Consider the following 14043-nt stretch of genomic DNA (forward strand, 5'->3'; position numbering starts at 1 on the left):
AACACATATTATTGGTTGCACTAAATGAGAGCATGAACATTATTATGCATTATATGTATATCAGAAGCAAGTTTATGCACAGTAGCGTCTATATGTTATATTGTGATATATTTCCTCATAGAGTTTAGCTAAATGTAAAATCAAAATGAATTAAGTGTCGTGACAGAGACTATGAACGGGGCCTGTTAGAGTACAGGGTTTATTAGAGCACAGAGTATGGGAAATGAAAGGCAAACTGGAGAAGCTGAATGCTTTCCAGTTTCTTCCAAGCTTTGTATTCACAGCACGACTGGTTTGCTGCTCGTCTTATGAACTTATAGAATACACAAAGGCATCCATATGCAAATGCACACATATGATATCTGTTCTAAAATCACCACAAATTTTATTTTGATTATCCTTTCTTCAGGATTATTTTTCTAACGCTGTATGGAAAGATGGTGACATAGTTAAAAGTCTATGTATTATATTAATTTTATCTGCATTATGATTGTTTACCTGAAATATACATTACTCCTCCATACACAGTCCCAGCATGGCCATAGTGGGGTTCACTCATTTTGGCAACGTAGGTCCACTCGTTTGTTCTTGGATTGTAACACTCTACTGTGGCTGTTGTTTAAGGGGGAAAAAAACAGACAAGAAAATTATTTATAATTTCAAATTTAGCAATGAGTTATTTTTCCTTTTAGGTAGAATAATAATATTCAAACAACTGAATCATATCTAATACAGGTATGAGATCTCTTTATTTTTTTACTTTAGGGGTCTCTTTATTTTTCTTACTTACTGAGATTATATTACTAAAATGAACCATTAATTTTACATTAGACTAGATACTTATGTAATAATCTAACATATTTCTGTCACTGCAGAAATTGCTAGGACTTTTCTTCAAGGATCTTGTTACATTTTTATCATTTGACATTTCTCCCATTTCCTTGTTCTAAATTTGTGGGAAGATGAAAAAAATCCTAAGAAAGAAGAAAAGTCAGTTCAAGGCCCCCATGCTAATCTACCATCTAGGAAACAAAGGTTAATAGATAGGAAGCAAAATCTGAAGTTGAGAATGAACATATATGCACACTGCCTGGCATATGTTCTGGCCGCCTCCTGCTTTATTTCATATCCAGACTACACAACATTGACAATTTTTCTACATTTCTACATTAAAGCCAATAGTGTGTACATATCCAATATATTATAGCCAGCAATGCTCCTACCAGAAGATGATTGGCAGCATAATATGAAGTTAAGATTTTTATTAGGGGTACTTCCTTTCAGTAATAAATTTATCATATTTAACACAAAGTGTTCTGGAGAAGTGACCTCAATTTATTTAAATATCAATCTGCTATAACCTCAAGAATAGAACAGTGACAGTTCCAACAGACAGAAAATGTAACCCTTCATAAAAGGCAGAAAGAAAAAGGGCTGTTACAACTATTCTGGTCAAAAACATAAAGTCTAGGGCTGGCTCAGTCAGAAGAGCACGTGAGTCTTGATCTTGGGGTCACAAGTTCAAGCCACGTGTCGACTATAGAGATTACTTAAATAAAACTTTAAAAAAGAAACCTCACACAAAGTCTGGGTAGACTTGAAAAGTTCATACTGTTTACTACAGAGGCTGTCAGTTGGTAACCTATTTTCTTGTCCTGACCCTGCTTTTGTCTTATGAACAGAACCATAACACTGCTCATGGAAGCACTGTGATAAACTGAAAATTAAAATGAGCAGGTTCCCTTGAAGTTGGAGTTGACCATATGATACAGTTCAAGGCAATGGAATGGAAGCAGAAATCTACTGAGTGGGGGCCATTTGATCAAGCCATTGGAATACCTAACTGATGAATCATCCTTTGAACAAGATTTCTTATTAAAAAAAATAATGTGGGAACAGGCAAAACTAGGGAGAAAAAATTATTCTTTTTACTCTAGTCAATAATTTCATTTCTTCATCAAATTGACTATGTGCGGTACTTATTTCCCTCCTAACAACCCCTACATTAAACCACTTCTCATATCCCTTTGCTGATTGCATTTTGCACTGATGTGAGCTTTACATTTTCAGGCTTATTTCTAAGGCTTTTTATGTTCTCATTTCAATCTACTCTCTTGTTAGTTTTGTTCATTGCTTTAAGCCTGGACCCTTACCAACTCTATTTCTTCTTCTTCTTTTTTTCCCCAACGCTATTTCTTCTAAATCCTTCCATTAAGTAGCCAGATCCTGCAAAATCTTTCCCCCCAAACAAGAGTTATTGCCACAATTCATGACAAGCTAAAACTGATTACTACAATACTGGTTTTGGCTATTTGTAGCCACTGGACATCTTCTCTAATGTTCATTTCCATTTGCCTTTAGCATGACTTTCACTTAATTGACAAGCAAAATCCTACTGAATGTACATTATTCTCTCTCTTTCTCCACTTACAGAGGATCTAGTATATTGATTAGTACTTGGCATCAGCAAAGTAATTAATGGTAGGGTTTTAGCCGTTAAAGAAAAGTAGTCTAATCACACATCCTATCAGTGAAAGGGTTTAAAAAGACTTCCAGAGATCATCTTTTCCACCTATTTGATGGCAAAGACAGGTTTTACTATAGTTCTATGCTTTCCTTAATGAAAAATTCTGCCTTGAACTTTGAAATTTCTAGAGGGTAACAGTCTTTCCTTATGTCTAATTCAATCTATTCTGATGGAGTTTCCATTAGTTTCTTCTTATTCTTTTCAGACTGGAGCTAGCACTTGAATAGCTATTCATTCTTTATGATTATTAAAATTTTCCCATGTAGAGAGATAATGCTGTTCTCCTGTCAGTGAATTAATTGCATTTTTCCCCTAATAGGGGTTTTAAGTATCCATCTATATTTTCTCATACAGGAGTAACCTAAGTTTAAGATTGCTATTAACCACCAATAATATAATAACTATGTAATAATTCATCATCCTTCAACTTTTCTTCTTCCAGCTAAATAATCCATTTCCTTTAGCTTTTCCTATCATTTAATATTTACTGTCAACCTCTAGACTGTCGCCATGAAGAATTGCTGTTGTTCTCAGCAAAATCAATAGTATTTAGTTTTAAAATAGAATACATCTGATTAAAAGTATATACACACATACATGCTCTTATTTTCGATGTTCACAAGGCAGTGGGATATAGGGTTGTGCCAACAACCTTGATGCAGGGGCAGAGAAGGGGGAGGCAAGGGATGATGCAGGGGACAAAGCAGTGGTTCCATAATGGTCTATGACGGGTTGGGCATGGTAATGAACTAACTAGGAAAGTCTAGAATAGAGTCAGGCCAGTTATGGCCTGTAAGGCAAATCCAGCATGTTTCCTGCTTTTGTATGCCCCACAGATAAAAATATGAATAGCTTTTACCTTTTTAAGGAGTTGGGGAAAAAATCAAAGGAAATACGTTTTGTGACATGTGAAAATCATGGAATTCAAATGCTAGTGTTCATATAGGAAGCTTTATTGGGATACAGCCTCACCCATTCATAAACTGTCTATGGTTGCTTTTGCAATATAACAGCAGAGGTAATTAGCTGTGATAAGATCCTATGGCCTACAAAGCTGAAAATATTGACTTTCTGGCCCTTAACAGAATTTCACTGACCCTTATTCTAGAGAATCCTCTTCAGTAATCTGGTTGCAGGCAATTTAGAGACCCTCTCCAATTTAAGAATTACATATAGGTTGCTTAGTTGATATAAATCACTAAAGATTCCTATTTTCTCAGGTGATTATACTGGAGTCCAGAATTGGTCCCAAGAGATGATATGGAACTTACTTGTTCTTTCTGAGATTATGAACGAGATGAACCCTGAATCATCACTGGAATGATGATGGCTCCCACAGAGGGACTAGGATCTCTAGAATCTTAAAGTGTCTACTGGTGATGTGTTGTTTAATGAAGAAAACTGCAAGTCCATTAAGGGATATGAAGGCATTTGATAAATTTTGGTAATTTTATTGCATTTATTTGAAAAAAATCTAATATATTTTCTATAAATTATTTCATTATTTGAAAGCTGGACTTATTAATATTTAACAGAAATAAAAGCTATCTGAGCTGTCATATTTCTCTTCAATATAGAAAACCTCAATGGAAGATCGATGTCTTAAATGACAGAAGTTTGAAAAATGCCAGAAATAACTGACTCTTCCTTTCACTTAAGTGACAGTTCCTCTAAGCTTCGCATACCTTCCAATTGTACCTGGTGTCAAAGGAGAGAAGCATTTCTAAGGAATTCTATTTCAGCAATATACCAGGCTCACACACACATTAGTATTATCTCTTTGATGCGCTATGGTCTTAGGACCATCCATACACACTCCATGAAGGGATTTTAAAAGGCCCAATGCATTAAAACGATCTAAAATGTCTTGCAAATGCTGACACTGTTTCCTTTTCAAAATTACATATAGGAAATGGTCATCGTGTATATAAAGAATAAATAATATACTGGTACTTATGACCCTACTGAATTTTTTTAAAAAGAACAAGATTTTACTTTTAAGTCATCTCTACACCCATCTCTACACATGGGGCTTGAACTTACAACCTGAAGATCCAGAGTCATAGCCTCTCCCAACTGAGCCAGCCAGGTGCCTCAAATATATTAAATTGTTAAACAACTCTCCCATCGATACTCGTTTGCTTGCCACCCACTCCTACCCCCTTCTCTATTTACACAGGCATATTAACATGGCAATGTAATCAGTTAAGATGGGAATGTTAAATTACTATAACAGATGTTCTTGTGTGTGTATAGAGAACGTTCCCGTGAAAAAAACGCTTACGGAGCAGGAGAAATGTTAAAAGCCCAGCCTCTGGCTGAAACATTCAGAAATATAAGCAAGAGTCTCTTTAGGACCCAAATCTGCCATTCTGCAAAAACCATGGGTCGGAGAGAACTGGAAAGGGTAAGTAACACATATACAAAGAGAAATACTCTTAATAAAGAATTCAGAAGAAGTCAACAATACAGTATGTGACAAGATAAAACAGTCTACTTCTTGCTCCCAAGTAGGTCTAAAATAAGAGAAACTTAAAGGAGGTGGGGTGGCCTAAAGGTTCTCTTGCAATTAAGATCTAAGATTTCAGTGCACTTAAGCCAATCAACTGATTTTATTAAAAACAAAAACAAAAACAAAACAACAACAAAAAACCTTCCAATATATTTTAATTTAAACCATTTACTACAGACTGGCTTTGCTGGCTACGGTGATATTAAGGCAAACATCATTTTCTATAAAAGTGTACTTACTTATATATTATAGAAGATCATTTCAAAGGGAAAGAAATGTCGTTGTCCTTTAAATGGAATTAGAGTTATTTCTTGGTATCGAAGGTTTCTGTTTATATTACAATCATCTATGTATTTGTGAAACATGCAGTTTACAAATTTAGATAAAAATGGGCCAATATTTACCATCTAGAGGCGTAATAATTTTTAGAAATTTATTTTAGAAATTTATTTTAAAGATTTATTTATTCATGACAGAGAAAAAAATATTTATTTTAGAAATTTATTTTAAAGATTTTATTTATTTATTCATGAGAGACACAGAGAGAAGCAGAGACATAGGCAAAGGGAGAAGCAGGCTCCATGCGGGGAGCCCTATGTGGGACTCAATCTCCGGACCGTGGGATCACGTCCTCAGCCAAAGGCAGAGGCTCAACCACTGAGCCACCAGGCGTCCCTTTTTTAGAATATTTAAATCATTATCCTTAGATTTAAACTCTGGGACATTGTGATTTTTAAACCTGAAATTTAATCAAACAGTTATTATGAATTAGAAAGAGCTCATGAAAAGCATACCTCTCTTGTTTTACTTTCAAACTGAAACACAGAAGACTATTTTTAATATGAGATGGAGGGTGTGATTTCTGAAGGTCATGAGCAAGGAAGGCAGCCACATGCCCAATGGGGTAGTCTACTTCTTGGTCCCAAATGAGTATAACATGGCAAGAGCCCAGAAAAAGGAAGCCTCTAGCTTCTTGATTTTATGTAATGACTCTCCTTGGCTTGAAGATTCTAAATTCTCAGAAGAATAGGGCCTAATTAATAGTAGGAATGATATATTGAAAACTGTATATTAACAGCGGTGATAGCATCAATAAGCCAGCATTGACTGAAAACCTGGAGCTATCTCCCTTGAGTAAAGAAGTTCTGAAATGACCACTGCCAGGATTGATGACCTATAATTTGTAAACTTTAAAGATTATCTTATACGACTAGTTTTACTAAAAAGGCATCGCGTCACTAGTTGCAGCTTCTGAACATTTCCAGACACCATCAATTTAAAATAGTATAACGTCATGAAAATAATGTGTGGGTTGCCTGAGGAGACCTGAAATGACAATTCTACACTAAGGGTACTGATGTCTCCAATGCTTTTACAAGTCTGATTATTAGGGGCACCTGGGGGGCTCAGTCGATTAGGTGGCTGCCACTGGCTCAAGTCATGATCCCATGGCCCTGGGATCGAGCCCTGCATCGGGATCCCTGCTCAGTGAGGAGTCTGCTTCTCCTTCTCCCTCTGTTTCTCCCCCACTTGTGTGCTCTCTCTCTCTCAAATAAATAATCTTTTTTTAGAAAGATCAGTAACATTAAGACATCACTAATGAGAAAGGGCTTGATAAGCTGGAAAGTATAAGAGCTGAGAGCAGTTCTTTTTGCCTCCAATAAATAGCTTGTTCTTAAATCCATTAAGCTACCAAGAAAAAGATTCTGATAATTACTCTGAATTTGTTCAGAGCCAATGCCAATATTTTCCACTTCCCCAGCATTACAGAGCCTGAAATACTGGCCAACTACAGGGATTCTATTCATCACAGAATAAAAGAGGGTGAAAAAAAGAGGCCAAACGATGATGGTGATGACAGATATGTAAGGCATAACAGAAAATATGGTCTTTAAGATTTCTTTTTGGACAGTTATCTTATTCTAATTTCATCTTAAATAACAAGATTAATGTTAACTTACATAGCCAAAGTACTGTTCTATGTTAACTGTACTTGTGACCAAACTTAGATTAGGGGGACAAAAAAAATATATCTAATAAAGCTTACCAGATCAGTTTATAGTGAAGAAAACTGGTATTTTATTAAGAGAGAATGATTTTTTTAAATTTTATGTATGTATGTATTTATATGAGAGAGAGTGAAAGAGTGCATGACTGGGGGGAAGACCAGAGGAAGCAGGACAGCAGACTCCATGCTGAGCATGGAGCCTGATGCAGGGCTCAATCTCATGACCCTGAGATCATGACCTAAGCTGAAGTCAAGAGTTGGACATTTAACTGACTGAGCCACCCAGGCACCCCAAGAGAGAATGATTTTTAAAACTAACAGTCATAGGTCATATTACTCACAGTAAATAAAGTTTGGGTAATATTGAACTTTGTATATTTAATTGACAAAGAAAATTATCTTACTATGTGGTCTAAGAAAGGGTAACAGATTATGTAAAAGAAGAAACAATAATAGTCCTCTGTAAAGAAGAATTTTAACCTGTACAGTAAAATATTATGTGGGCTTTTAAAAATGGAAAATAAGAAAACATGCCAAACTTCTGTCCGAGACGCTATTAGAATTTAAATTAGCAGAATATACTTTGTAGTTACACTGTCAAGATGAAAACCATATATACTGCCAAATAAAATACTCTGCAACATACTGATATATTCCTAAGATATAATTTGTACTCTGGCCAACAATATAAATCCGGATTAGGCATACAGATTGTCTCTGATATTTCCTAAGAAAAACAGTTTAAATGAAACCCTAGCTACATTTTTTGTCTTTAATTTTACAGAACTGCTTATTTTATGATTTAATGAGAATTTTTGGGTAAAGAAATTAGTCTCTATGCTTAACATAAATGCAAACACTTACGCAGTTCACCAGCTGCATTTCGCCCACCAACTGCATACAGATATCCTTTGAGGGCACTTAGGTGGAAGAAGGTGCGCTTTTCATTTAAAGATGCAACTTGCATCCATTTATTGTATCGAGGATCAAATCTGAAGACTGTATCAACTGCTGTTTTTCCTTTTGTGTCATAATTACTCTGTCCACCAACGACATAGAGGAAATTTCCAATGACAGCAATGCCATGCTGGTACCTTGGAGCATCCATGGGGGCTAACGATTTCCATTCATGGGCCTTTTCATCATACATGCGCAATTCCTTGCTGACAACTAGCTGCTGCCTCAGAACTCCTCCTAGTGTGACCAAATGAGTGGTGTCAGACCGAATGGCAGTCCTGTCTGACTGCATCACTGGTTGCATATATGGCATCATTTGGTAATTGCTGGCTTCCAAAAGGAGATTCACACAAGTATTGTCAGTTCTCATGAAATCCACGGTTTGCACATAATTAATGAGCTCCTGTGGTGTCATCAGTGGAAATCGTATGTTCTTCATTAGTTTTGCAGCAAAGTCCATCCGAGGCTCTTCTAGACGTAGCCAGCGACAGGTAGCCTTAAAGAGCTCAAGTTCAGTGCAGTGCTTAAGGCTATTACTGGAAAGCACAAAGGCAAGACGCTCAAAAGGGAGTTTTAAGAACTCCCCGGTGCTCAGCAATGCAGGAAAATTCTTCAAAACAAAACTGTTGACGTATTTATCCACTTCTGTAAGATTGTAGGTGTTGGCAATCCGACCAACTTCGACACAATTGTCTAAAGTGACCTATTAAACCAATAAAAAAAATTAAAATGCTACTATTTTCATGACATTCAGATCTGGAAAACATAAGCCTGTTCTAGAATAAGAGTAAACTAAGCTTTTTACTGTCCATATAGATGAAAATAAAGATTCTTATCTAAATACATTAATGATCTAAAGAAAATTCACAAACCACCTTTACCTAATCCAGTAGAAAGTGGCTAAAAGAAAATTACATCAACAAGAGAAAGGATAAAGACTCTATTGTCATTTCAACAGATGTAGAAAAAAAGCATCTGACAAAGCACAATATACATTCATGGTAAAAACGCTCAACAAAGTAGGTTTAGAGAGAAAATACCTCAATATAATAAAGGCCATATATGAAAACCCTACAGCTAGCATCATACTCAAATGGGGAAAAACTGAGAGCTTCTCCCCCGAGATCAAGAAAAAGACAAGGATGTCTACTTTCACCACTTTTATTCAATGCAGTACTAGAAGTCTTAGCCATGGCAATCAGACAAGAAAAAGAAATAAAAGGCATCCAAACTGGTCAGGAAGAAGTAAAATTGTCACTATTTGCAGATAGGAGGACATGAGATTTTATATAGAAAACCCTAAATACTCCACCAAAAAACTACCAGAACTGATAAATGAGTTCAGTAAGGTCACAGGATACAAAATCAATATACAGAAACCCATTGCATTTCTATATACTAACAATAAAGTACCAAAAAGAGAAATTTAGAAAATAATCTAATTTGAATTATACCAAAAATAATAAAATAGCTAGAAATAAACTTAAGCAAGAGGTAAAAGACCTGTACTCTGAAAATGATAAAACATTAATAAAAAAAATTGAAGAGGACATGAATAAATGGAAAGACATTCCATGCTCATGGTTTGGAATTAATATTGTTAAAAGATCCATACTACCCAGAGCAATCTACACATTTAATGCAATTCCTATCAAAATGCCAACAGAATTTTTCACAGAACTAGAACAAACAATTCTAAAATTTGTATGGGACCACAAAAGACCTGAATAGCCAAAGCAATCTTGAAAAAGAAAAGCAACGCTGGAGATATCACAATTTCAGACTTCAAGTTATATTACAAAGCTGTAGTCATCAACACAGTAAGGTACCAGCACAAAAAAAAAGACACATAGATCAATAGAACAGAACAGAAAGCCCAGAAATAAACCTGTGATTATATAGTCCATTAGTCTTTGACAAAGGAGGCAAGAACATGCAATGGGAAAATGACAGCCTCTTCAACAAATGGTTTTGGGAAAATTGGGCAGCTGCATGCAAAAGAATGAAACTGGACCACTTTCATATACTATACACAAAAGTAAACTCAAAATGGACTAAAGGCCTAAAAGTGAGACCTATGACCATACAAATCCTAGAAGAGAGCACAGGTAGTAATTTCTCTGACATCAGCTGTAACATTTTTCTAGAAATATCTCCTGAGGCAAGGAAAAACAAGCCAAAAGAGACTACTGGAACTGTGTCAAAATAAAAACTTCTGCACAGCAAAGGAAACAGGCAAGAAAACAAAAAGACAACCTACTGAATGGTAAAACATATTTTCAAATAACATATTCAAAAAAGGGTTACTATCCAAAATATATAAAGAATTTATACAGCTCAACACCAGGAAAACACAAATAATCTGATTAAAATATGGGCAGAAGATATGAACAGACTTTTCTCCAATTAAGACATGCAGATGGGTTAGCAGACACAATGAAAAGATGTTCAACATCACTCACCATCAGGGAAATGTAAATCAAAACCACAATGAGCTATGACCTCACACCTGTCAGAATGGCTAAAATCAAAAACACAAGAAACAACAAGTGCTGGCAGGGACGTGGAGAAAAGGGAACACTCATGTACTGATATACTGTTGGTGGGAATATAAACTGGTGCAGCTACTGTGGAAAACAGTATGGAGGTTCCTCCAAAAATTACAAATAGAGCTATCATATGACCCAGTAATTGTACCGCTGAGTATTTACCCAAGGAATATGAAAACACTAATTTGAAAGGCTATGTGCACCCATATGTGTACTGGAGCACTATTTACAATAGCCAAATCATGGAAGCAGCCCAAGTGTCCATCCATAGATGAATGGATAAAGAAGATATGGTGTACCCACACACAATACACACAGGAATATTATTCAGCCATAAAAAGAACGAAGTCTTGCCATTTTCAACAACATGGATGGATCTAAAGAGTATAACGGTAACAGAAATAAGTCAGTTAAAAAAAGACAAATATTGTATGATTTCAGTCATATGTGAAATTTAAGAAACAAATGAACAAAACAAAACAAAAAACAGACTCTCAACTACAGAGAACAAACAGATGGTTACCAGAGGGGAGGTAGGTGAAGAAATGGGTGAAACAGGTGAAGGGGATTAAGAGTATACTTATCTTGATGAGCACCGAGTAATGTACAAAAATGCTGAATCACTATATTGTACACCTGAAACTAATACAGCACTGTATGTCAACTATATTGGAATTAAAAATTTAAAAAGTGGCCAATATTTATTGAATACTGAAAAATAAAGAAAATTCTCAAAATCAGTAAATTATAAAGTTACTCTAAGAAACAATGTTATAACTTGACTATGGCCAAAATAATTCCTTTTTTCTTCTGGAAATGTGTGTTCCCTCTCAGAAATATACTGATAAAATTCTGGAAAGATGGAAATTTTGGAAAAATAAAGGGTTATTCTATTAAGGTTCACCTTAATCTGCTTCTCAGTCATGATTCTTAAAAGTTACTACATTGCTAGGGACACATGGGTGGCTCAGCGGTTAAGTGTGTCTGCCTTCGGTTCAGGGTGTGATCCTGGAGTCCCAAGATCAAGTCCCACATCAGGCTCCCTGAATGGAACCTGCTTCTCCCTCTGCCTGTGTTCCTGCCTCTCTTTCCGTGTCTCTCATGAATAAATAAAATCTTAAGAAAAAAAAAAAAGACCACAGAACTAGTAGGAAGCAGAGCTTGGCTTAAGTTTAAAAAAAAAAAAAAGAGTCACATTGCTAGCAGATCCACAAACAGAAAATCTCTAATACGAGATCTCTAGATTTCTCTTTCACATAAACAGTCATGGTTCATTACTGTAATTCATTTTGATTCTTTCAAATGTTATTGTTTCTAATGAAGGTAATTTAATAAGACAATTACTCCTAGTATGAGATTATTTTCACATTATTTATGTGGAAATACAAGGAAAGGAATCACTTCAGTGAGAATTGGAACAGGTGTGTCTCCATCACATTTACTCGTGGCATAGTTAATTTCTGGTGTCTATGGTGATGGCTTGCAACAGTTTCTCTTGGCCATTCCCCTATTCCTGGCATACTCTAGCTCTGCCTGGAGTCAAAATGAGCCCAGAAAAGTCTCCCCTGCACAAGTGACAATGTAGCAAAAACGGAAAAATAGGAAAAGGAGACAAGTGATGGATAGGCTCATCTTCAGCAAGAGCTCTTTCTGATGCTATCATAACTGGTCAAAAATGAAAACAGGAAAATCACATCAGCAAATATTATGCAAGGAATAAATCACTGAAATAAGCCTACCATACAAATACCTGTGTGTATATACAAACACATAAGCAGGTCACAGGCAAAGACTCAGTGGTTTCTTTTAATTTTGTCAAGTATGTGTTCACATATGTCATATGAACTTCACTGACACAACTGCATTGTTAACAGATTGGCAGATGATTAAGAGAAAATTGGCTAATCCTTCTCTTATCCTTTCATTTAAAAGCTGAAATGAGACTAAAATGATTACTCCTCTGCATACAATATCAGCCCACTTGAGATACATCATCACTGAAAACTCTAAGGTTAACACACGTACACAAGGCTATTTTCATAAAATTATTCAGGAAGAATTTGAACAATTTTAAGCAGCTGATTTGCTTTGCAGGAATCACCAAAAAATTTTAATTGTTTATTATATTCTTAATAGCTATATATTTCTTAAAAATAGCTAAACAGAATTACAACACAAAAGAACTAGGAAAAATACGTTAACAAATTATGGGCCTTTTGAAATACACCACTTAACACTTTTCAGTACCTTGGGTTTCCAATGTGGTTAATAAAAAGTACTTTTCAATCCAATTTTAGGAGTGGCAGGTTGGCGTCTCATAAAATTTTTCATTGTGTAAATGAAGTTACAGTTAATACCCAGTTGCCCACAACACCTCGGGTGGCAGAAGTTAGTGTCAGGGGTAATGAGTCCACTTTCTGAAGCAGGAAAGAAGTAGGTCTTCCCCAGAGCAAGGGTAATTTGCACTTTTGAACACATTAACTAGTATGGATAAGCAAAAGTTGACGAGAACACAAAAAAAATTATTCCCAAGTTTGCAGAGTCTCATCATTACTGATAGGATTACAGATAAAAACAACAAAGACAGGCACTTCAAATAGGCAAAATGATACCATCAGTTGTTAGTCACCAAATGTAAGTCTAAATTAATAACATATAAAACAAATAGGATAAAAAATTAAAAACCAAACTGTGTAATTTGGAAACAGGATTAAGGAATTTAGTTCCTTCCCCTTTTCCCTGTTTAACTTCATCCAATAAGAAACAGTCACTCAAATAACAGCATAAAAAACCTACCTTTGATTTAAGGGCATTTGGAAAAAATCTATATATCAGTATGCTCAGAGACAGATACACAAAATTGTAACAGTCCTTGACAGACCACCTAATATATACAGATAGCTGCCTACTCTTCTTTTAAAAATCACCAGAGAATGGTATTTCATAACCTCCCAAACTGTCATCTTCTTGATGGAAGGACTGGCATTTTCTCTACCCCATGTACAACAGGTATCACACTGTGGGTATATAACAAAGGTTAAACACTCAAATTATCATCAATATAAAAAAGATGTGATGACAGATACAACTAAAAATATAATGCATTTTGAATTAATATAAAATATTACTAGACCCTTAATTTTAAAATGAAACTCAGATAAAAATTATGTAGCAGAAAATTAGTTGTTATGAGTGTCATCAAAACTAAAACAATTAATCATAGATTATAGGGATTATAGATACAAAGTATAGAATAATAGTTAACAATATAAGCAGATCAAAATAATGGAGTAATGGTAAACGATTTTTGGAAAAATACACAAATACTCAATTATGGCTCATTTTCATCCACCTCTCAGTCATGATTCTTAAAAGTGCTTCAGTTAGCATATACCCAAACATTTAGCCTAAATAGTATTAAATAGTGGATATGTGTAGTAATGTAACATTTAACAAAAATCATGTATATATTAGAATATATTACATTTTG

At 35.2% G+C, this 14043-nt stretch overlaps 1 protein-coding gene across 18 annotated transcripts in view; it reads right to left on the reverse strand.

The window, feature by feature from the left end:
- Positions 1-14043, reverse strand: part of KLHL13 (kelch like family member 13) — a 209917-nt gene that overhangs the window by 1877 nt on the left and 193997 nt on the right. For all 18 annotated transcript variants that reach the window (XM_038588147.1, XM_038588146.1, XM_038588136.1 and 15 more), the window contains 2 exons: positions 7912-8707; positions 499-612 (listed from right to left, as the gene is read on the reverse strand). In XM_038588147.1, coding sequence (XP_038444075.1) covers positions 499-612; positions 7912-8707 — 910 coding nt within the window. The remainder of the gene's footprint in view (positions 1-498; positions 613-7911; positions 8708-14043) is intronic.

The sequence above is a fragment of the Canis lupus genome, chromosome X (genome assembly GCF_011100685.1).
Source record: "Canis lupus familiaris isolate Mischka breed German Shepherd chromosome X, alternate assembly UU_Cfam_GSD_1.0, whole genome shotgun sequence".
Taxonomy (NCBI): domain Eukaryota; kingdom Metazoa; phylum Chordata; class Mammalia; order Carnivora; family Canidae; genus Canis; species Canis lupus.